Genomic DNA, 25,567 nt, shown 5'->3' on the forward strand with positions numbered 1-25,567 from the left:
ATATTCAGGCTGTAACATTGCAAGATGCACGCGAGGTCAGGTTGTGCAGCTGTTAATGCCTCAGGCCGGTTAGGCCCAGGAAGGACGTAATCTGAGAAGCGGTAGCTGACATGTTGTAAAAAAATGTCCTTGTCTTTGACCACTGACCTATCACCTAGTAATTCATGTCATGATCTTTCCCTAAATTGTTTTATTTGTGTGTCTTTCACTACTGACCTTTCACCTAGTGCCTTATGTCATCATTGCTTCCTAGATGGGTGTATTTGTACTGCAAAATGATAGTTGGTTTATTCTTTTATTTCCCATATTCAAGTGAACTTCTAGAAGTTCTTCGAATAAATGAATTAAATGATCAATCTATTTTGGTGCAAAAAGTGAAATCTATGCATGATTTTTTTGTATTATAAAGTATCTATGAACTTTCAAAATAGCTAGAATTTCTGAAGGAAAATTTTGCCCATATTTTTTTCCCTGATCATCCAGGGCCGATTAACCACTATGCAATTCAATTCTGACAGAAAAGGAAAAGTAAATGCCAACTTATTTCAATTGAATTCTAAATTTTTAAGTAAGGAGCTAATGCAAGTGCTTATTTCCAGTGGTGACAAGATACGCTTTATTAAGTGTGAACAATTTTAATATGTAAATCACACTGTTGAAATACATTTTTCTTTCTACCACCAGAAAACTATTTCCGTGATTACCACTTCCGAGTTATTTAAAAATAGCCAGCTGTTTCATTTACTCATGAATATGAACATTGTTCCCTTGAGATGAATGTTAAATACTCATCATTTATTACTACTGAATTATCGAAGAAACTGAAACATTGCTTACTAGGTTGCATTCCACTAAACTGCTAGCTAAATTATTTGTAGACAACTAAATACAGGGCCTAGTGCAGTGATTCAATTGGCTAAATCCTCAAGTTGCAAAGAGCAAGATTCCGTATGGGCACCAGTCATGTCCTGGCTGGTCCACTTCCCATCCAGCTCCCTGATTGTGGCCTGGGCATGACCCAAAGCCTTGGCACCCTGCACCTATGTGGCAGACCTGGAAGAAGCTCCTGGCTCCTGACTGGATCGGCTCAGCTCTGGTCATTGCAGCCACTTGGGGAGTGACCCAGTGGATGGAAGATTTTTCTGTCTCTTCTCTCTGTAAACCTGATCTGATTTTTCAATAAAAATAAGTAAATCTTTAAAGCAAACACACAAAACTCAATATAGGGCCCAACATGGTAGCTTACCAATCCTTCTGGGCACTGGGTCTAGTCCCAGTTGCTCCACTTCTCATCTAGCTGCTTGCTTAAAGCCTGGGAAAGCAGTGGAGGTTGCAAGGGGGCCTTGCCTCCCGGCTCCAGACCAGCTTAGCTCTGGCCAGCAAATGGAAGATCTCCGTCTCTCCTCTCCTCTTTTTCTCTGTAACTCTGGCTTTCAACTAAAAACTTTTTAAATAAACCTTAAAAATACAAGTTAAATAAGAAAAGGATACATTTGTTGATGTGCTATCTACTACTCCATGACAGAGATTGTTAAATGAAAGAAAAGTAAAATTTAGAACACTAAATATTTTGCCCATGATTGCATGTGAGTTAATGATGAAATCAAGATCCTTTACTGAATATTTACTTAATTAAGCAATTTATTGAGATACACAACAAATTGCATGTGTTTGGATAAGAAACTGTGGCCACACGCAGCCCTCATCCCCAGAGAGTTCTCATTTTCTTTGCTAATCTCATTTTCTCAATCCCTCTCTGTCCCTGATCTGTTTTTAGCCATTACAGATTAATTTGTATTTCTAGAAATTTCTTTTACTTATTTTACTTTATGTGTTGATAGTGCTTTGCTTTTGGTCTTTGAATAGGATTCTATTCAGTGAAGTTATTATTGCCTGTCCATGCCTCTGGATGGATGATTGGGTGGTAGCTATTATGAATATTTATGAGAGCTTCCACTTTGTGTGAAGATGTTCCTTCTTTATTCTTAGACAAACCTGAGAATTGAGTGGCTGGATCAGATAATAGGTGCAATCTTAACTTTTTAAGAAATTGCCAAGATTTTCTCCTAATTACATTAGCACTTAAATATTCATGAGAATGCTAGATGTTCTATATCTTTGTGATCATTTGATGTAGTTAGTGCTTTTATTTTATAGTTTTAGTAAATAAGCAATGGTGTCTCATTGTAGCTTTAATTTGTATTTCACCTATAACTAACAATGTAGAGTCTTTTTGTCGAAAATGTTTTTCATATCTTTTTAAAAAAGATTTATTTATTTATTCTTTATTTGAAAGGCAGAGTTAGAGAGACAGGAGGAAAAGACGGAGAGAGATTTTCCATCTGCTGGCTCTTTGTCGAAATGCTCATAATGGCCAGATTTAGGCTGATTCAGAGCTGGGAGCCAGGAAGTTCTTGGGGTCTCCCATAGGGGCACAGGGTCCCAAGCACGAGGTCCCTCCCTCCCCTCCTTTCCCAGGTGCAGGGAACTGGACTGGATGGGAAGCAATGAGGACTCTAATGAGCACCCATATGGGATGCCAGCTGTGCAGGTGGAGGTCTAACTTGCTATGCTATAGTGCCTGTTCCTTGGTTCCTTCGTCATTTGTTATTTGTTGAAGTATTCATTTAAACCCTCTTGACTGGATGGTTCCTCTTTCTGCTGTGAGAGTTCTTTATGTATTCTGGGTATAAGTCCTTCCTTAGATGTAGGCTTTGTGTAGATCTCCTTTCAATATGTGGGTTATTTTTTTCCTATTCTTGTTAGGGTCTTTTTTTTTTTCTTTTTAAGATTTATTAATTTATTGGAAAGTCAGATATACAGAGAGGAGGAGAGACAGAGAGGAAGATCTTCTGTCCTATGATTCACTTCCCAAGTGACCACAACAGCACATGCTGCACTGGTCTGAAGCCAGGATCCAGGAACTTCTTCCAGGTCTCCCATACGGGTGCAGAGTCCCAAGGCTTTGGGCTGTCTTCGACTGCTTTCCCAGGCCACAAGCAGGGAGCTGGATGGGAAGTGGAGCTGCCGGGATTAGAACCGGTGCCCATATCGGGATCCTGGCGTGTTCAAGGCGAGGACTTTAGCCGCTAGGCCATGCTGCCGGGCCTGTTAGGGTCTTTTGAAGAGTGGTTTAATTCTGATGGAGTCCAACTTATTCTTACTTTTTAATAGATTGTGTTTGGGAAGTCCTATTGAAGAAATTTTTGTTTGAACTGAGGATGCCTATGTCACAGCAGCAGCTTAACTCACTGTACTACAGCTTTGGCTCTATCTGTAGAAATGTAATAGGTCGATATTTTTTTTTTAAATTTTTTAACGATTTATTTGTTTTTATTGGAAAGGCAGGTACACAGAGAGGAGGAGAGACTGAGAGGAAGATTTTCCCTCTGATGGTTCACTCCCCAAACGGCCACAATGGCTGGAGCTGAGCCAATCCAAAACCAGGAGCCAGGAGCTCTTCCAGGTCTCCCACGGCCTGAAGGTGGGAGTTCGTCCAGGTCTCCACGGAAGCTTTTAGGCTTCCAAGGCCTTGGGCCATCCTTGACTGCGTTTCCAGGCCACAGGCAGGGAGCAGGATGGGCAGCAGGGCTGCTGGGATTAGAACCAGCACTCATAGGGGATCCTGGCACATTCAAGGCAACATCTTTAGCTGCTAGGCCACCATGTCGGGCCTAGAACCCCATTTTTGTCTCTAATATAGATGGCAGGTGCCCTAGTACTTGGGTCACTTCTCAGGTTGTGTATTGGCAAGAAGGTGAATAGGAAGCAGATGTGAGACAACACCCTAAGCACTCTGACGTGGGATACGAACATCCCCATGAGCAAGCTAACCCTGCGCCACAGTGCCTGTCCCCTGCGTCACAGTGCCTGTCCGCTGTGTCACAGTGCCTGTCCCCTGCGCCACAGTGCCTGTCCCCTGCCCACAGTGCCTGTCCCCTGCCCACAGTGCCTGTCCCCTGCGCCACAGTGCCTGTCCCCTGCGTCACAGTGCCTGTCCCCTGCCCACAGTGCCTGTCCCCTGCGTCACAGTGCCTGTCCCCTGCGCCACAGTGCCTGTCCCCTGCCCACAGTGCCTGTCCCCTGCGCCACAGTGCCTGTCCCCTGCGTCACAGTGCCTGTCCCCTGCACCATTTTTTTGTTGTTGAATTTAACACTTTGTTGTGTATTTCAGTTAGAATTTGTATCAGATACATCTTTTTTTTTTTTTTTTACAAATATTCTCTCCCAGATTACTCTTAATTTTTCTTTTTGTTGACAGTGTCATTTACAAACACTTTTTATGAAGTCTGGTTGATCAGTTCTTTCTTTCATGGACGGGCCCGTTGATATCTCATCTGAAAAGTCATTGACAAGCTGAAGGACATCTAGATTTTCATCCTGGTGTGCCCTGGGAGTTTTACAGATTTTCACTTTACACTTTGGACTGTGATCCATTTTGAACTAATTTTCGTGGAAAGTGTGTAAGTTCTTTTCAGAGCCTGGCATAGTAGCTAAACAGGCTAATCCTCCTCCTTGTGACACCGCCATCCCATATCGGCGCTGGCTCATGTTCTAGCTGCGCCATTTCTGATACGGCTTTCTGAGTATAGCCTGGAAAAGCAGCAGAGGATGGCCCAAGCCCTTGGACCTGCACTCACATGGGTGACTTGGAAGAAGCTTCTGGCTACTGGCTTCAGATCATCTCAACATTGGCCATTTCTGCCATTTCGGAAGTGAGCTGGAAGATGGAAGACCTTCTCTATCTCTCCCTATAATATCTGTCTTTCAAGTAAAAATAACTAAATCTTTTTTAAAAAAGTTCTTGTACCCGATACCAATGGTTTATCCAATTCTCTAGACAACAACTGAGTATGCGCTGTAACTTGATTCTGACACTATGTCCCTGGAGTGAACTATAGTTGATACACGCTAAGGGATCACCCCACCAGATTGTCTGCTTCCGTTGCAGACTGCAAGTCCTGCGTTTCTAAACTAACAGCTTTTCAGGGTTCCCACAGCACCGCCTCAGGTTCAAACATTTGTTGTGATGACTCACAGGATTCAAGGGAATGCTGCTTACCAGCTGACTGCAGTGAGGGTGATTAGAGCTGTGGATGGACAGCTAGAGGAGGAGGCACACAGGATCACAGCGCTGCGACTGCTGCTTCCCTGGAGTTAGGATGCAGGGCGATCACAACAGGTACATGCATTCACCATCCTGGGTACTCGCTGGACGCTGCACTATGGGGACTTGTGTGGAAGCTTCATCATGTACACGTGATTGGCTGTTAACTTCATTCCTATTCCCTTGCCTGTCTTTAGCAAGTAGGGGATGAGAGAGGGTGCTGAAGGTTCCAAGTTTCCAATAATGTCTTGGACTTTCTGGTAGCTGCTGTCCTTCTGGGAGCCTACCAAAGGATGCTCCATTAGGAAAAATAACATTCCTACCTCCCAGGACTCCCAGGGCATTAGGAACTCTCTGTCGGGGATCTGTTCAGAGACCAAATCATAGAGCAAAATGTGCACCTAGCACCGCCAGTGATCCCTAGTGATCTGGAAACTGCAATGATTTTAGGAGTTCTGTGCAAGCAATTGGAGGTAGAGACCGAACACACACACACACCGTGTCACATTGTACGTGTTAACAGTAGTATATTGATTCCTTTGAACTTTGTTCAAATGGTAACTCTCCTTTTATGTGCTTTTACCACATTAAAGTAAAAATAAAAGTATTCTATTTTTTTTTAACCTACATTTGCCATCTTTTTAGCATTTGGTGCGTGTGTGCCCCCATCACCTTCTTCTCCATCCCTACTTTGTTGTTGCTGATGAGTCATTTAAAAGAAAAAAAATTAGGAGTTTAACAGGCTAATCCTCTACCTAGTAAGTGCTGACATCCCATTTGGGCACCAGTTTGCGTGCTCCACTTACCTGCTTGTGGCCTGGGAAGGTAGTGGAGGATGCACCAATGCCTTGGGACCCTGCATCTTGTGGGAGACTCAGATGAGGCGCCTGGCTCCTGGCTTTAGATCGGCTCAGCTCTGGCCCTTTAGGGAGAGATTCAGCAGGTGGAAGGTCTTTCTCTGCTCCAGCTGGTGGGCATGAGCTCTGGGACTGTCCTGTACCTACTCTGGCTCTTGCGAGCTCCAGAAGTTGCTGGAACCTAACTTAGTTTGGCATATATCAGACCTAGTTCACACCCATGCTGAGGGATTCTACAGCCTGTCTAGCCCAGTTTGCCAACCCTGTTCTAGCTTTTGCACTCAGTAGTCAAACTAACCCAGCTGGGGCATCCTCTTAGCTCCCCGACCAGGCCCACTTCCAACCACAGATCTCATGCATTCCAGTGGTTGCTCTGACCCGGTCCAGCATTGCCCATTCTTTGTCTCACCAGTGTGTGCTACGGCCCACCAGGGAAGTTCCTCAAGTTACACCACCAGGCCCACTTCCAGACCCAGCTCTCACATATGCGAGTGGGTATTAGGCCCTTACCCTGCACACTGTGCCCCCCAGTTGGATGTTGTGGCCCAGCCCACCCTATACTCAATTTTTGGGTGTACCTGCGGGTACTGCAGTCTAGACCTGCCTGGCCTCTTCCCAATCTCAACACCTATGAATGTTGGTAAATTCCATAGTCATGCCTAGCTAGGCTTATCACCATTCCCAGCCCTTAAGCAAACTACCTGGTGTGGCAGTCGCACAGTGGTGAGCCTATAACCCCTACAGAATGTGCTCCTGGACCTGGCTCTCTCGCATGCTAGCTAGTGTCATGGCCCAGCCTGATGTGGTCCACCCCTATTCTGGCAAGTGGTGTGGCCAAGCAGGCCAGGCAGACCCTGTAGCCCTAGTTTTCATGTGTGCAGGTATGTGGTGGTTGATACCAAAATGCCCAACTCAGGATTTCTACGTGGGCAGGTGTATTGCTTTGGCCTTGAAATTAACTTGGGTTTTCCTCCTCCACACCACTTGATCTCAGCCCCCTCATTTACCTGCTAGTCTGATTGGCGGAAGTCCCCAGAAGTCATTCCTCACCTGTCACATCCTCTCTCAGCATGCTCCCTCCCATGTATCCCTAGACCCACTTCCTGAGCAATCCATAGCCGCCAACACCCGCAAGCATGCGTATCCCCAAGCTCAGTCCTCCAGCAATGTGTCATGCCACCCTGGGGCCTCGCCTGTCTGTCCAGGTCCCACTCACACCTGGGTGTGGGTCCCTAGACCCCCTTTGTTGGTATCTGGCTTCAGCTCCCCACATATCTTTAAAAAATAAAATAAAATAAAATAGGCAACTACGCTGGCACACTGGTATCGTTAGCACAAATTTGTTATTAACCAGGCTCAGGATGCCTGCCAGCTATTAGCTGCTTTTCTCCCAGCAGTGTAACATTTGCCTGGGTACAATGCAGCTGGGGGTCATTTTGTCCCTTTAAGGTGATGTTAAATTTCACGACAGCACATTTGGTATGGATGAGCTTTGTTTGCTAGAACTTTAGTACTGTTGAAGTGACTGGAACATTGCGCACAGTAGCCAAACAGTGGAAACTATCCAATTCCCGGCAATAGATGGATAAATAAGCAAATTGTGGCATACGCATACAAGGATATATATATTTTTTAGCCATAGAAAGGATTAAATGCTGATTCACGCCTTGATATAGAAGAACTTAAAAAACTTGATATGATATTAAGCAGATATCTATAAAGGAAATATCCAGAATAGGAAAAGCAAAGACACAATGCCGCTTGGTGAACGCCAGGTGCACAGGGGAAAGGGCACGCGGAATACTTGCTTAATGGGTGCAGATTTTCATTTTGAAATAATCAAGTGTTTGGGAACAAGACCGAGGTACACATTAAGCAATAGTAATCTGAAAATCTGAAATCCAAAATACTCGCAGATGCAAAACTTTTGGAGTGCTGGTGTAACAGCACAAGATGAAAGCTGCACACCCCGTCTTCTGTGACAGATTGCAATCAAAATACAAGTGGTCCAAACAACTTGTGTAAATTACCTTCAGCCTGGGATACAAGGTAGATATGAGCAGGATATGTTCTGTGTTTACATTCAAGACCCATTACCAGGATTATTCATTATGCACAAAAAAAATTTACCTCCAAAAAAAAATTACCTCCCAAACACTTCTAGTCCCAAGCGTAAGGGACATGCAACCTGGCAGTAGCTGTAAATGTTATTAGTACATTAGGTGCCACTGGATTGTTCATTCAAATGGATAATTTTATGTTATGTGAATTTTAACTCAAAAAAAAGTGAGTGGGAGGGCAACTTTCTTAACAAGCAGAAAAAATAGAAATTATTGGAACAGTTAAGTAAAGCTAGGTTATCAGCAATAGGGCACTGACCTGTAGCTTTTAATTCAAAATTATATCCAATATGATTCAATTCAATTTGATTTGTGAGGCTAGCCACAAATAAGTTTGTACTTCTGGGCATCACCACCAGTATTGGAGTGGAATTTTGTCTCTTTGGCCTCTGCTTTAGCAGAATCGAGTTACCTAGAATTGCTTAATGAGGTAAAAATAGAAAACAGAGGTTATCTAGCCACCAACTTATGTTGTCTTCTTCTTTCAATCCAATTAGGACTAAGGGATTAAAAATCTATTTTGGTTCTGTTTATGGATGTGAAACTTAAAAAATGCAAGTAGCGTATGAAGTAGAAGTTTAAAATAGAACAACTTCTTTGGAAAGCAAAGCACCAGAGTGATCAAGCAACAAAGACGTTTCTGTTTAGTGATCCAGTAATTCAATTATTGTCCTGTGGAAGCAAGTCAGAATGTGGGGAAACTCTTCAAGATGATTTTTATAAAGAAAAGTGTGTCAGAAGACCAAACATTCAACACGAAGAGAATGTTTAAATCAGCACTGACAACCAATGGGATGTTGGTCAGCTGTTAAATCTGACATTTATAAACTTATGATGTCTAATTTATAGTACTCACCAGTGAATATGAGGCAATAATAATCTATAATGATTTGGAATTTTAAAAATATGACAACTGTGTGGTAGAAGCATAACCTGTTCACTGTGGAGAGGGAGACAGGAGAAAAGCATGCTAGTGTTTCTTGAGTGGCAGCAAAGTAGCTGATACTCTATTTCTACCTTTCTCACATTCTAAATATACAATAGTTAACAAAATTATTATCACGGACTCTGTACCAAGCTGTGTGCACTCTAATAACATTTCTCCCCTCAGCAGCCTTTGGAGAAAGGTACCGTCCTCGGCTCATTTCAAAAGTAAAGGAGGGCCCAGCGGCGTGGCCTAGAGGCAAAGTCCTCGCCTTGAACGCGCTGGGATCCCACATGGGTGCCGGTTCTAATCCCAGCAGCTCCACTTCCCATCCAGCTCCCTGCTTGTGGCTTAGGAAGGCGGTCGAGGACGGCCCAATGCTTTGGGACCCTGCACTCATGTGGGATACCCGGAAGAAGTTCCTGGATCCTGGCTTTGGATCGGCATAGCATTGGCCGTTGCGCTCACTTGGGGAGTGAATCATCAGATGGAAGATCTTCCTCTCTGTCTCTCCTCCTCTCTGTATATCTGACTTTCCAATAAATAAATAAATCTTAAAAAAAAAAAAAAGTAAAGGAGGTGAGATGTGAGTGTTGTCAGGGCAGGTGAAGGAGTTTGTCCCACTCAGTGACATATTTCCCTGTAAAGCATGTACTGGACGCAGAGTTAGGAATTCGACTGCAGTACATACTGTTGAGTGAGTAGAGTATGGAATGAGCAGCATGGAGTTGTGAACCTGTTATTTTCTCACTCTGTGACTGAGTTTACATTGCCATGTCTTTTCCATCTTTGCACTAAGAAAACAGAACCTCCCACTTGCCTGATTGTGAACCTCTCTATATACCTGTAGTTCATGCATGTAAGCCTACAGTGTAACTACCATGAGCTAGAGACTAGTGTGGCTTTGTGAACAAAAGCACCTGGGCTTACAAATTAAACAGATCCAGTTAAAAAAAAAAATGGTGGATTTTCTTAAAAAAAATTAGTTATCTGTTTGAAAGGCAGAGCTGCACAGCTGGAGGTAACAAGGGAGAGGGAGCGAGATCTTCATCCTCTGGTTCACTCCCCAAATGGCTGCAATGGGCAGAGCTGGGCAATCTGAAGCCATGGGTCTCCAGCTCCTTCCGTGTCTCTCACATGGATGCAGGGGCCCAGGGACTTGGGCCATCCTCTGTTGCTTTTCCAGATGCATTGGCAGGGAGCCAGATCGGTAGTAGAACAGCTGGGACTTGAACCAGTGCTCACATGGAATGCTGGCAGCACAGGTAGCAGCTTTACTAGCTCTGCCACTGTGCTAGCCCCGAGACCCGGGTTTAACTTCCCTGGGCACTCAACCTTCCTGAGCCTCAGTATGGGAATATGAAATGAGAACAGAATGTGAGCGTTGGGAGGAGTTCATGAGATTCTTCAAATAAGAGCAAGAGTGAAGTAACATTCAGTAAATGTTCTTTCTCTTTCTGCTGCACCTTAGCTCACCTGACTTAGCTAAAAAAATATTTTGTTTGTTTGAGAGACAGAAAGAGAAAGAAAGCTCCCATCTGCTGGCCTGCTCAATGCCTGCAATGGCCAGGTGTGGCCCAAGCGTTGGGAACTCAATCCAGTTGCCCTTGTAGGTGGCAAGAACTCACTTAGTTGAATCATTACCCATTTCTAGGGTGTGAATTAACAGGAAGCTGCACACAGGAACCAGAGCTGGCACTTGGGTTCATGCATTCCCCATACAGGATGCAAACCTCTTACCTGGCATCTTAACTGTTAGACCAAATCCCCCTGATCTAGCTTTGCGTGCAAACTAAGATCAGGGTGGGAAGGGCCTTCAAAAACTTAATCAAAAATACATCTGGCCTGGAGCAGTAGCCTAGTGGCTAAAGTCTTCGCCTTGCACATGCCGGGATCCCATATGGGCACTGGTTCTAATCCCAGCAGCCCTGCTGCCCATCCAGCTCCTTGCTTATGGCCTGGGAAAGCAGTAGAGGACGGCCCAATGCCTTGGGATCCTGCACTCTCGTGGGAGACCTGGAAGAAGCTCTGGCTCCTGGCTTCGGATCACCTCAGCTCTGGCCGTTGTGGTCACTTGGGGAGTGAATCAGCAGACAGAAGATCTTCTTCTCTGTCTCTCCTCCTTTCTGTATCTGACTTTCCAATAAAAATAAAATAAATCTTTTAAAAAAAAAGATAATATATCTTATGAAAAAACTGTGTGTGGACTTAAAAACCCTAGCTAAACATATTTATCTTTGGCTACTTTTCCTGAACTTTTGAAGTATCCTCATTTATTTCGTATAAAATAAATATTTACTAAGTGAAGTCTTATAAAGAGTAAAATAAAACTAACCCAGGGCGATGCAGTGTTACTCAAATCTCTGTGGAGGGAAAAGGATGACGCAAAGAGAGATAATTCTGGGAGAAATGAGGGCAAAGGATAGAGAACCCTTTTGCCTGGCTTTGCATTCCTAGAAACTTTCTTGACATTTCCAGGATACAGCCAAACACCTCGCAGTGGCATGGAGGACACAGAACTTCTTCTTCTTCTTCTTCCTTTTTTTTTTTTTTAAGATTTATTTATTTTATTGGAAAGGCAGATGTACAAAGAGGAGGAGAGACAGAGGAAGATCTTCCGTCCAATGATTCACTCCCTTAGTGGCCGCAACAGCTGGTGCTGCGCCGATCCGATGCCAGGAGCCAGGAACTTCTTTCCGGTTCTCTCACGCGGGTGCAGAGTCCCAAGGCTTTGGGCCATCCTCGACTACTTTCCCAGGCCACAAGCAGGGAGCTGGATGGGAAGTGGAGCTGCTGGGATTAGAACCAGTGCCCTTATGGGATCCTGGTGTGTTCAAGGCGACGACCTTAACCATTACGTTATCGTGTCAGGCCCAAGAACTTCTTAACCTTTCATCCTCTCTGTTGTCTTTGAGCCCACCCTGGAAAGAGCAGCAGGTGAAGCCTCTGACAAGGCTCAATGATATATTTTGGTTAAATCTGTCCTAGGAAATGTGTCGTGTAATGTAATGCAAATACATGTTCTTTCCTTAGCTTGACATGAGTTTCTGCTGTTGTCTGTTTTGTGTTGTAATAAAATACTCGAGTGTGGATAGATCCCAAGTGAAGCAGAATCATGTGGCTGGTGGTACAGGTGACTGAGACCCGAAGAGCATGGCGCTGGCACTGGCATCCTGTCAAAGGGCACCCTGATTGCATCACAAAACAGCGAAAAAATACAAAGGATACCAGCTGTGTGCACAAGGGCACAGGAGGGGACATGACCGCAGTACCTGGGAGAGATCTGTGTCACTCCTTTCATACCAAGATGCTCTCAGAAACAAATCCACTTCTTCCAGACCTGAACCACTCTCTGCTGAGGTAACATGAATGCATTCAAGAGGGAGAAGATTTCGTAGTCGAATTGCCTGCCTCTAAGATGAAATTCTGGCACTTGGACCCTTGCGGACCCCACACTCCAACCACATCGGCACCACAGCAACATCTTACTCCCCATGCATATGCATCAGTCTCATGCAATAGATCAAACTCGGTACCTCCATGGGTGATTTTGGGGAAAAGTCTTGAGAAAGTTGATCTGGAATGGATGGAATCTACAGACTGAAGTGAGCGCTAGATTGAAGACTGCAGTGTAGGGAAGTGAAATGGGTCATTGTTGGTTTGTGACCACTTCCAATGCATCAATCCTTTCTTTTTTTTTTTAACTCATTTACTTGAAAAATCTGAGTTACAGAAGCAGAGATGGCAGGGAGTCAGGGGGAGCGGGGAGGGAGAGAGACAGAATCGTTCACCCACCGATTGTTTCCTGCGTGGCTGCCATGGCAGAGCTGGGCTGGGTCAAAGCCAGGGGCTTCATCTGGGTCTTCCATCTGGTTAGCAGGGGCCCAAAACACTTGAGCCTTTCCTGATGCTCCTCCAAGACCATGATCAAGGGAGCTGCATCAGCAGTGAGGCAACGGGGGCATGAAGCAGCACCCATTCGGGGTTCTGGCATTGCACGTGGGATCTCTGCCTGTTGTTCCATTAGAATGGTCACTCTATTGGTATTTTGGCTTAATGAAGATTAAGAGAAAATATCCATACATAATACACAATGCAATGTGTGGCAACAACAAAAATCCAGTAACTATTAAATAAGTCTGTTATACCTGTCTTATATTCATGATCTCATCTGAACTGAAGCTTTGTTTACCGTGCTTTGTGAAATGCCCTGATTGTAGGCCATTGCTTGTAGGCCAATGCCTGATCCTGATTCCCTTTGTTACAGCACAGGTGTGTGTTGGAATCATCATAGTACTGATCATACACAACTACTGGTTCCTCTACATCCCCTATTTGACATGGCTTTACTTTGACTGGCAAACCCCCGAGCAAGGAGGCAGAAGGATCGAATGGGTCAGAAGTTGGAAGGTCTGGAAGTACTTTAGGGACTATTTTCCAATTCATGTGAGTAAAATTGTTTTTGTATTGCTTTCAATAGGGGGAAAAGAGTGGGTATTTGTTTTCAACACTTTGTCCCGTTCAGTGGGCGCATCTCAGTTTGGATTTTGCTATTCTAACAGAGTATCAGAGGCTGGTTAATTTATAAAGAAAGGAAATCTGTCACAGTGCTGAGGCAGGACAATCCAATGTCAACGTGCCAGCAACCAGCAAAGGCCTTCTTGCTGCAATATCCCATAGCATAAGCAGAAGAGGGGACCAAATGTATCCTTTAACAGTAGGGAGCCCACCCCCACAGTAATGAACTTGATCTGCTCATCCTGCCTTCATAGTTGGATTACCTTTCATTAGGACACACCTCCCAATGCTACTGCATCAGATACTGTTTGTAACATAGCACAGGGAGAAGGAAGCCTCAAGTTTGGCCTGAGTTGCTAAATGAACTCTAAGCTAAATTGATAAAATGTAGAAGACTGTGTATGAAGGGCTCTGGGCTTAGAAATTTGGAAACAGCTCCAGAGCAGAGAATTAAAATAAGTCATGCTCTGTTTCCTGGCTCATCATGAATCCTCTTGTTTCTCATTGGAACCTAATCAGGGGATATTTAACTTATTTTTTTATCTCAACATGAATGTGCCCCAGCTCATCAAAACTCAGGGTTTGGATCCAAGTCGCAACTATATATTTGGCTTTCACCCCCATGGAGTTCTTGTGGTTGGAGCCTTTGGAAATTTTTGTACAAATTACTCGGAGTTCAAGGAGCTGTTCCCCGGCTTCACCGCGTATCTTCACGTGCTCCCATTTTGGTTCCGGTGCCCTCTCTTCCGAGAATATCTGATGAGTTGTGGTAAGTGATGGCACGTCACTCTCTTCAAGCTCTGGGCTGGCGCGAGCACACAGAACTTCCCCTCGAAGCCCAGCCGGACACACAGTGTCTTAGAGGAATATGCATGCTTGCCTCTGTCCCTGCTGGCCCCGCACAGGGTCCTGGACGGGAAGTGTGAGCGTCACAGACACTCTGAGGTCAGCATCGCATAGACTGTACCTTTCTTTCTGTCCTATATCAGGTACCTGGCGTGGTACCTGACATTTAGAAATGCAATGAAAGAACAAATGCGTGCATTTTGTTTACTTGGGTGCAGGACAAAAAGTCACAGATCAAACCGAGATAAGTCATACTCCTGGAGTAGTGCTCTACATGTTTTTGTGAATAGAAAGTGCCTTCTGTGTGTCTTGGTGGTGGCATAAACTAAGCATGTTAAGTGAACTTATTCCTCCCAGATTAAACACAGCTTGATTGAAACATCAGTCCATTTTACCCTGCCACTCTGAACCAAAGGAAGACTCTGGTTAATTAAACTGTATTTCTACCAATTCTGAGGATAAACTTAATATTAAATGCTGTAAATATGTTATATAAATGTGTACAGAAGGCTAAGCTGATGTTAATAGTTCTCCTTTCAACTGAAGAGGTTCAATGTATTTGGTTTTCCAACTTGAACTAATTGTTGACTAACCATGATGCAGTAACCTAAGAAGTACCTTACATTTATGAAGGCTCTGTGAGTTATTTATTACCATTTTTGCTTTTCTTGGATATAAAGAGAAGTGAATGTTCCGTTTATGGAATATTTTAATTTCAGGATCAGTAAATGACATTTGGGGACAGAGTTTTCCATAATTTTTCAGATTTTCATTACTTCCTTTTCATTACTCAGGTCACTGCTATGATTATGTGTCTGGCAGAAAAACCACTGAGTAGCAAGGGGCCAGGGGCCACAGCTGGGCATTCAAGTTCTGTTTATTAACTCACAAGCAACTGCTTGCAATCTGGATTAGACAGAGGGTGTGCTAGAGGCAACAATTTACATCCCAAACGCCCAAAAAGTCCTGCATCTGGCCTCTAGAGGGCGCACTAGCTTCCTCAAACTGCCAAAGTCCGGGTGGGAGGGACGAGTCCTCCCTGGTTTGTGTATGTCAGATTTGGGTTTGATAAAAGGAGGAAAATTCAAGAGAAATGTTAAAAATTTCAAAACAGCGTGGAAATATTACAGAAAAGTCTTTGCCACCACAGGTGAGTTGGAGGATTAGAATTGACAGCAGGTGAATCAGATCCATGTACAGGAGGTTTAGGTGGGCTCTTCTCCATGGCCTGTCACAAAGAAACTTGGTGACTCCCAGCACCTGTCTCCATGATCATCGTCATTTACTGTATCTGACGTTTGAGATGAAACTTGTTGACCATCACTGACTTACCACATTATTAAATCCTTCCCTTTGCTATAGCCTATTTTTAAAGATTTTATTTATTTTTATTGGAAAGTCAGGTATACAGACAGGAGGAGAGACAGAGAGGAAGATCTTCCATCCAATGATTCACTCCCCTAGTGGCTGCAACGGCTGGTGCGGTGCCGATCCGAAGCCAGGAGCCAGGAACTTCTTTCCAGGTCTCCCACATGGATGCAGTATCCCAAGGCCCTGGGCCATCCTTGACTGCTTTCCCAGGCCACAAGCAGGGAGCTGGATGGGAAGTGGAGCTGCTGGGATTAGAACTGGCACCCATATCAGGTTCTGGCGCTTGCAAGGTGAGGACTTTAGCCACTAGGTTACTGCTCCGGGCCCTGTCATTATTTTATTTATTATTTATTTTTAATTTATTTGAAAGGTAGATTTACAGAAAGAGAGACTTTTCCATCCATCAGTACACTCCTTAAACAGCCATAATGCCCAGAACCCAGCTGATCTGAAGCTGGGAGCCAAGAGCCTCCTCTGGGTCCCCCATATGGGTACAGGAGCCCTAGGCTTTGAGTCATTCTTAAGGCTGCTTTCCAAGGCCACAGCAGGAAGCTGAATTGAACTGGAGCAGCTGGGACACAAACCAGCACCCATCTGGGACACTGGCACCACTAGGTAGCCTGTTGAACTGGCACACTGACCCCAGCAATACCAACATTTTTAATCAGCCTCTAGAGCGGTAACTGGCATCCAATAGGTGCTTATTTAATAAATACATCTGGATTAGAGAATGAGTGCCTGGTCAGCATGGTGGCTAAGAGGGGAGCACATCTGGGAGACGTTGATGTTTCTAATTTGAGTGACTGGATAGGTGACTTTGTTTACCTCTATAGGTAATGTGGCAAAGGTACCACTTTGAGGGAGAATTTGATGCACTGTGTTTGGAGACATGCAATTCGAGGTGCCTTTGATCTGTCAAGGTAGAAATTCTTTAGGATCATTGAAAATGTAGGCCCAAAAGTTGAAGAGGAATATCTCCCAAGACATGGAATTGGAAGAATTCAACACACACTGGTGACAGTTGAGTCTTTGGCATGTATCAGGTTAGAAGACAGGATAAGGAAGGTGAAACCGCAGTGTCCAGGGGTGAAGTGGCCAGAGGCAAGCTTGGAGAAGATGTGTCTGGAAACCAGGGGGGCTTCTTTTGGGGGGCAGAGATGGTGCCTCTCAGCTCCCACCCCAGACATGCAGAGCAGAGCGGCATGCCTCACTTAAGTCAGTGAAGTTCAGACGAGGCCGGCTCAGGCCCCCACAGTGCAGCACCCTCTGCTCCTTGGAGAGTAGTCGTCCTAAATGATTCTAAATAATCCTGAATCATGCTATGATTCCACAATGATAACAACACGTCGTGAAATTCACATGCCGTTTCCTTTGGAAGAGGAAATGTGCTGGGCTTTATAAAGCGTAACACATTCTGTTACGACTTTAAGAAACTGGACAGACGTCAGAATCGGAGGAAACACACAAGATGTTAAAAAGCAATTATCAGCAAAATGTGGGCCGTTTGCAGTTTCTATTTTTGTCTTTGTTCTGTGTTCTTCCTCCAAGAGTCTATACTTGATAGAAATTTTGTAGTCTTTAGAGCTATTTTCACATGCAAAAGGCCTGATATACAAACTGACCAAGAATATGACTATTTAAAACGGATAATTCATCAAACTCAGATGATACATTTTGGAACTGTGAGGAAATCTGGCAAATGATCTATGTTATTTATCAAGTGTCTGAGTTTTTGAGACCATTATAAATCCTGGTATTCCTGGTGTGATAAACAGAAATCCACATGGGACTCTGAAAACTGGCTGTTACATGTTTGAAGCATCCTAAAACCTCTTGGAGGACACATTTGTGGTTCTAACAAGGCTCTGCCAGGATAATACTTGTGCCCACCACCTACAGCTGTGTAGACGCTGTGCAGAACAACCCCACGCTGGGCAATGCGAACCATTTACTTCCTGTGCAATACGAGTGGAACCTTAATGCTCAGCAGTGCAAAGCCAACCAACTAATGAGTGGTAGACTAGTTAAGATGAAGCAATGTTTTAAACACCTAACACATCACCTACCAAAATGTCAGCGCTTAATAATGAAGATTTGGCTGCGCAAAAACTGTAAACTTGCAACGTGCTCCAAACGTGAGAAGTATAGAGAAAGTATAGAGAAATTTGTGAAATTTTCGTTGTTATTGTAGAATATTGTGATTCATGTTTTAATGTTTAAAGGGAGATAGATGGTCAGTTACATTGTTCTGTTCACGAAGGACCAGTGTCTGTTTCCAAGAAAAGTGTGTCCTACGTGCTGAGCAGGCAGGGAGGTGGGAACATATCGGTCATCGTCCTCGGGGGAGCCGAAGAGTCGCTGGATGCCCACCCTGGGAAATTCACGCTGTTCATTCGCCAACGGAAAGGCTTCATTAAAATTGCTTTGACCCACGGGTAGGTGGATTTTCATTTCGGAGTGACTGGGTTGGGAAAACGAAGACATTATCAAATGAACAAAAAGAAATATTGCAAATTTTCTAGCCCTATAGACAGACACCCTGTAATCAGATCCTATAATAAAATTAGGAGTGGGCATTCCCGGGGAATGAAATTCCCTACAAATGGAGCTCAATGCCACAACATCCAGCAGTTAGATTTAACTTCAACAAAGAGGCCAACATAGAGCAGTAAGAGACAAAATCTTATGCATGCAATGTTGATTTCCAGCCAAACGAACAATGACCAAACCTCCGGTTGAATACGTCCTAGAATCTGCAGAATAAAATCCATCAGTTCCTTGCTGCGTGAGATTCCTCCCCCAAAGGATTTCAGTTATGATGCAGTTTCAATGTGCGGAGCATGAAGTTAGCAATACAGGAATTTGGGATTTTTTTTTTTTAAAGAATTTATTGCAAATGTCGGTTGAGCACAATCAATTATTTCAATCCTTTTTATTTAAAATTCCTGTTCTTCACCTTTGTTACTTGTAGGGCCTATTTAGTCCCTGTGTTTTCTTTTGGTGAAAATGAACTGTTTAAACAAGTTAGCAACCCTGAAGGCTCGTGGCTTCGAAGTGTTCAGGAGAAACTGCAGAAGATCATGGGGTTTGCTTTGCCACTGTTTCACGCCAGAGGAGTTTTCCAGTACAGCTTCGGTATAATACCCTATAGGAAGCCCATCAACACTGTCGGTATGTACATAGAATGGATAAAAACCGTTCCCTTAACAATGTCGATTATTATTGACTGAGATCATACAAAAGAAGTGGCTTGCAAATGATAATCCTGTTGATGCTGTTTGAGCTGCATTTATAGCATGCCTTTTGTTTATGAAATAATAAATATTTTCCATTTGAATAGCAATTGATTACTTTCTGGAACACCACTATTGAATTACAGGTACAATCCAATCATGTTTCTAGGATGAATATTTCTTTGTGCAGAAAATTAGAGCATAGTAATTTCTTGATGAACAGGTTACTTTAGAGTATATTAACACATGAAAACTTCTCCATCGTAGGGGTCTTCATCATGGCCAGTTCATGTAAGCAGCAGTTTCTATAGCAAAAGCATTTTTTGCTGTTGTTGCAACTTGCTATATTAGTGCACATTGTGATATCTAATATTTTTAAAAGTTGCATGTTTGGAAGATTGAGACGCGGAGAGTTTGGTGAACGTCATGTTGATAAAAGGACAGAAGAGAGAATAATTGGCTTCACAGATTGTAAAGAGTCAGAGAGCTAAAAATGAGGAAATATGGAGCTGCAGCAGAATAACCAAAAGTGTGTAATTTGTATGGAGCTGGAAGTCATTTTTCCTATGTGTACTCATTAAGTGAGGGTTTAGTGCAGTCCAAAACACTGTAAGGTCCCTCTCCGTAGGATACGATTTTACTACTGTCGGTTTATAAGAGCTTTCCATTTCACACACAGTCAACTGCTGTATTTCTAATGTTGTATCTAACTTACATGGAATGTTTGAAACCTGTTGTATTAGTTAGTATAGCAAGAATATTGATATTTAGTTTTCAGTTGTATTTTTCAAAATTAACTAGCTACATTCCCTTGATAGAGTGTTACTTAATAACTTTTGGTATCCTAGGTACGAATTTCTATTGTTGATTTTTGGGGGGCAGTATATAAAGGAATGTGAGTTATTATTCTGGGAACTGAAAGTTCAGCTAAGTACTGTCATGAAATAGCTTATAATTGTTGAATGCAAGTATATTTTGTAGTGTTTAAGGATTACAGTTATCACCTGATTGGGCTAAGGGGTTTTTGTTTTGTTTTGGTCAATCAAGTCCTTTGCCATTGGATAGATTCAGAGTTAGCTTCACTGACAAAATAGTAAAATGGTAAGGTCAGATGGAATTATTGAGTATGTGTAATTGGAACAATTTAAAGACTGTTTTCATTACTGCCTTTCCAATGTTTCTCTTACAAAGACTCAGAACGAAGGGCAATTTCTCTAACTACACTTCCACCACAGGCAACTAAGGCAGATCCTAATGTGTGTCCCACTATCATTTGTAAGATTTAAAAGTCAGGTTTATGCATGTGCATTTTTCAAAGATGCAGCTGTCATGATCTTAAGGTTGGTTTAGCCGTAGGAGTCACGTGTGGTTGCCCAGCCCCATTTGTGAAGCAAAATGATGTGTATTTAAGGGTTTTTGTTTACTTGAAATCACATGAGGCAAGAATATTCGGAGCTATACAGCAAAGTAAAGCTATGTTGCAGTCAGATGTCACAAGAGAACAAACCCCAAGCGATACTGAAACACTGTTCGGAGCCCTGAACAATTTCTCTTTTGAAGCACTTGAAACCTCAAGTTCTTTGATGGCTTTGGGTTCCCCCTCTCCCACCCTAGGAAGGACTCAGCACCTTCCAGAATAGCAGGTTATTTTGCAGCCCCTCTGCTCTCTCCTTAACTACAACTTCGTTGAAGTCACTGACAGCATTAGTCTGGTTCCCCGTAAGTTATCACTTCAGCTGTCACTCAGCATTCAGAGGAGCCCAGGGTCTACATTCCGTCTGCTGTTTCCCTCACATTCAGAGCTTTCACTCTTCAACAGTGAACTCAACCAGAATTGTCACGTACATGTCTGCACACCACTTTTCTAGACCCGACATTTGCTATGTTTTTGTGACAGCTTTTTCCTCTTCTCTCTTGTTCTCTTGCTCTTTGTCTCTCTGCATCGCTCCATCTGTCCTTCCCTCCCTCCATCTCACTCTCTCTGGCTCTCTTGGTGCCCGTCTTCTGTGTGTGTGTGTGTGTGTGTGTGTGTAATAAACACACTTCTATGTTATCTCAGAAGTGTTCGGTGAGTGCACACATCATGGTCTTTGGTGATTACAAAAGTCTGATTACTTTTGTATATGTATCTTAAGAGGTGTTTCGTTCGGCAATGTCAGTACCGTTAAGGAAAAGTAACACTGATGGCTGTGATGTAGCAGAGAAGAAACCAGTCAGGACGTCCACATCCTGTGTCAAGAGAGCCTGGGATCAAGTCCCAGCTTCACTTGCAAGGCCAGCTTCCTGCTAGTCACGTCCTGGGAGGCAGCAGGTGCTTAGCCACCTGGCCTGCAGGTGGGAGACAAACGCTGAGTTCTCCTGGCTGTGGGTTTGGCCCCGATCCTGAATGTGACCCTGAATGTGTTTGCTTCACTTTGATTCTGATAGCAGCTGAGAAATACAAAACAAAACAAAAAGCAGTGCCATCAAAAGATTCTTTCCATAAGTCGTCTGCCATGAGACTGACAGCAGATTTGTACTCATGTTAAATAAGCATTGATCACACCTCTGCAGGGTGTGCGGAAGGAGCTCCTGTGGCTTGTGGTCTCTGGGTGGCTTTAATGTTTCATTCATGTTCCCTAAGCCTCGGCTTTATGAACCACAAAAGAGAAGCTAAGTGTAATTGTTTTATCTTCTCTCATGTTATTCTGAGGATTAAGTTTCCTGATCCGTGGGAGAGCCTGTTGTCCCAGGTGCTGGGATGATGCGGGTCGGCCCACAGAGCTGGAGCCTTCCTGCCTAGCTGCTTGGGAGCTTTTTTCTCCATCCAAAATATTAGTCTAAATAAGATCATGGGCACATAATCAGGCAAACGCAGATTATAGGACATTGTACCAAACAACTGCCTGGACTCTAAAAACAACCCACAATGTCGTCAAAGACAAAAATGAGGTTGAATTCAGAGACGCACAGCTACTGTAGACTGAGGAAAAACATAAATGGAATTATTGAGATAATTGATCCAGTTTCAATGTGCATTGAGCTCACAATAATACTCTGTAGAAGTTAGTATCACAATGGTGTCGTCACACAGGATGCTGTTTTTGGGCAATGTGAAAATATTTAGGGATGATTCGCTTGATCGAATCTTTGCATAACTTAATTTAAAATGGTTCTGCGGAAGTATGATTAATAATGGATATGCTGGGCTAGCAAACTAATCCTGGCTCAACAAACTGACCCTCCACTTGGTAGAGCCAGCATCCCATACGGGTGCAGATTCCAGTCCCTTTGGTCCGTTTCAGACACAGCTCTCTGCTTACGGCGTGGGAAAGTAGTGGAGGATGTGGGAGACCTGGGGGAGGTGCCTGTTTCCTGGCTGTGGATTGGCTCGGCTCCAGCTGTTGCAGAGATTTGGGAAATGAACCAGTGGCTGGAAGATCTCTCTTTCTCTTTCTCTCTCCCTCTCTCTTTGTCTCTTCTCTCTATAAGTCTACCTTGATAAATGAAAAAAAGAAGAAATGAACATGCTATATGTGCATATATACAAAATGTTAAGAGATTGATGAGCCTTGAAGTGGGCATGCAAATGCTCATTGCCTTGCTCTGTCTAAATATGAAGTTTTGAAAAAAAAAATTTAATTTGAGAGACAGTGAGAGTGAGTGAGATAAGAAAAAATGCCCATCCACCAGCTCACTCCCAAATGCCTGTAACAAATGGAGCTGCACCAAGACAAAGCTGACAGCGAGGAACCCAATCCAGATCTCCCCCCTAGAGCCAGGGACCTGACTGCCAGTGCCTCCACCTGCTGCTCCCGTGGAGGAAGTCAGGATGGAGACTGGAACTGAGACTGGAACCCAGGCACTCTGACGTGGAGTATGGCATCCCAAGGACAGCTCGACTGCTAAGCACATCAAGGCTGCTCTCCTGATGCCTTTGAAATTTAAAAAGCAGGGAAAGGGGATTGATTTTATTTAGATAAAACTGACTTTAAACCACAAGAGATCAAAGTTGTCCATTATATATATATATATATTTTAAGATTTATTTATTTTTATTGGAAAAGCAGATATACAGAGAAAGGGAGAGACAGAGAGGAAGATCCGTCCACTGATTCACTCCCCAAGCAGGCACAATGGCCGGTGCTTTGCCAATCCAAATCCAGGAGCCTCTTTCAGATCTCCACATGGGTGCAGGGTCCCAAGACCTTGGGCCGTCCTCAACTGCCTTCCCAGGCCACAAGCAGGGAGCTGGATGAGCTGCTGGGATTAGAACTGGCACCTATATAGGGTGCTGGTGCTTGCAAAGCGAGGGCTTTAGCCACTAGGCTACCACACTGGGCCTGTTATATTTTAAGTCATTGTTTCCTGTTGGGGAAAAAAACAGACTAAGGAATGTTTGGAAATTATGAAAAAAGAAGGGAGACTTAATTCGAGTTTTAATTGTAAAATTAAAGAGATTTTGAAATGATAATCATGTTAAGGGAATTAGGACAGTGTTGTAGGGGAGACAAAATTCTACTTCTGTGATCTCAAAGTCTCTGGCGAGACCTGAGCCTTTCCATTGCCTGGACTCAGGAGCCTCAGGAAAACACACTGGGTGTCCCAGTTCATGGAGGGAGCCTCCACGGCCTGGCTCAGTCCCACCTGCTGAGGCACTTGGGGGAGTGAAGCAGCGGATGCGTAATCTGTCTTTCTCTCTGTGTGGCTGTCTCACTCTCTGCCTTCCACACAATCAGATGGTGCGGCCTAAGAGTCTGTATGCCACGTGAGACAAGGAAAGGCAGGTGTGGACAAGAGAATTACGTGGGGAGAGTAAGGGAGGGTCAGTGAGTTCAAGGGCTGAAGTGGCTTCTCTCAGCTTGACTGTCCTTTTCTGGCTTTGCTAAGAATGTTTCTTCCCGGGACAGAGAGGGCGTCTTCTATATAGGAGTTACACATTCTGTTTCAGGAAGGAGAGAGAATTTAGAATGCCCTTCTTGCATTGCAAAAGGACCCCCTATGGCATCTTTTAAGCTCAACCTGCGACTGTTGGCAGTTTTGGGGCAGCTCCATGCAAGCAGCACTTCAGCACATGGTACCAGCACTCCATGGATGTTCATGAGTGTGTGTGTAATTCTATATGGCGTACAGGTGCAACACACACACTGAACCCTGGGTATCTTTTGAGTCTTCCCTTGGGTTTCATCTGGGTCCAGTGGGTCTGCTCTTCACAAACTCGCGCAGCCACGTGCTGCTGTGTGTGGGAAATCCTGAGAATGAAGGATCTGAGTGGAGAAGCCGTGGCCTCTGGTGCCACGGAGACACCATATACAGCGGAGTCATTTTTGTTCTGAAAGGTCTACTGTTTGCCTCCATGAAAAGAAATGAATACCCGTTTCCAAGCTCTTTCTTTCCAGGTATCCCAGGGCTCATGAAAGCAGCTCTTCCCTCATCTGAACTGGGGTGACTGCTATGTAAGGCAATAAACACATCACTGATCTGGAACTTTTGGGTGGAGTGGAAAAATAGAACAGTGGAGCACAGCAGCTATAAAAAGCAGCAAAGCATAAACAAAGGCTCTGACTCCTGACTGTGCTGCAAGTGGGTGCTGGCTGATTTTTTCCAGGACAAGGCGTTTTACTAAGGCAGTGTTATGCAGCTGCCTTTTTCCCCTTTGTGTTCTAAAATGAGTATTTTTGCAGCAGTTTGAAGGGTCCGGGGACCTTTTCAACTACTTCCAATTTGCAGTAAGTAGGTACAGAACAATTTCAGATGGCTCTTTTTGCCTCATCCTGGAAGCCCTGGAAGTGGGTACGGCAGGAATGCTGCTAGCCTGGCTGAATGAATGAGGACCTTGAATTTTACTGATGGGTACAGCTGGAATGCGATGGAGCTTGTAGCACACCGGTCTGTGGTGTGAACTGAGGGCTCAGGGCTAGGCTGCGGGAGGCCTGGGGCTGGGCGCAGGGCTAGGCTGCGGCAGGCCTGGGATTGGAAAGGAGAGGGACCACAGTCCTGATCGGACCCTCCTCTGGTGGTGCAGCATGAGGAATGTGCCTGCCTCAGCATCCTTAGCCCACAGCTTTTGTTAAAAAGCCATTTCTCAACTTCCCCATTTCTTTCTTTCTTTTTTTTTTAAATGTATTTATTTATTTATTATCAGAAAGGCCAATTTACAGAGAAATGAGAAATGAGAGAAAGATTTTCCATCTACTGGTTCATTCCCCAGATGGCCACAGTGGCCACTGCTGAGCCGATCCAAAGCCAGAAGCCAGGAGTTTGTTCTGGGTGTCTCATGCGGGTGCAAGACCCAAGGACTTGGGCCATCTTCTGCTGCCTTCCCAGGCCACGAAAGGGAGCTGGAGCGGAAATGGAGTAGTCAGGCCGTGAACTAGTGCCTACATGGAATCCCGGTGGGGATTTAGCCGCTGAATCATCGCACCAGGCTCAGTTTGACATTTCTGATACTTGCTCTTCAGGCTCACAGCATTTTGTCTTGACTTACTCATTTGCTTTTCTATGGCCCATTATTCTCAATGTTTAAAAGACAGTGTGGCTGCTTTGTTAGAGGGTTCCAACGATTCAGTTTAATGACATCTAGCGGACCCTTTGTAAATAAGCGTGTCATA

At 44.1% G+C, this 25,567-nt stretch overlaps 1 protein-coding gene across 1 annotated transcript in view; it reads left to right on the top strand.

Annotated features, from left to right (window-relative positions):
- Nucleotides 1-25,567, top strand: part of MOGAT1 (monoacylglycerol O-acyltransferase 1) — a 34,882-nt gene that overhangs the window by 3,539 nt on the left and 5,776 nt on the right. The window contains exons 2-5 of the mRNA XM_040982802.1: nt 13,277-13,455; nt 14,092-14,296; nt 18,005-18,179; nt 18,716-18,915. Of these exons, the coding sequence (XP_040838736.1) occupies nt 13,277-13,455; nt 14,092-14,296; nt 18,005-18,179; nt 18,716-18,915 (759 nt within the window). The remainder of the gene's footprint in view (nt 1-13,276; nt 13,456-14,091; nt 14,297-18,004; nt 18,180-18,715; nt 18,916-25,567) is intronic.

The sequence above is a fragment of the Ochotona curzoniae genome, unplaced genomic scaffold, assembly GCF_017591425.1.
Source record: "Ochotona curzoniae isolate NIBS_2020 unplaced genomic scaffold, NIBS_Ocur_1.0 contig_3643, whole genome shotgun sequence".
NCBI lineage: Eukaryota > Metazoa > Chordata > Mammalia > Lagomorpha > Ochotonidae > Ochotona > Ochotona curzoniae.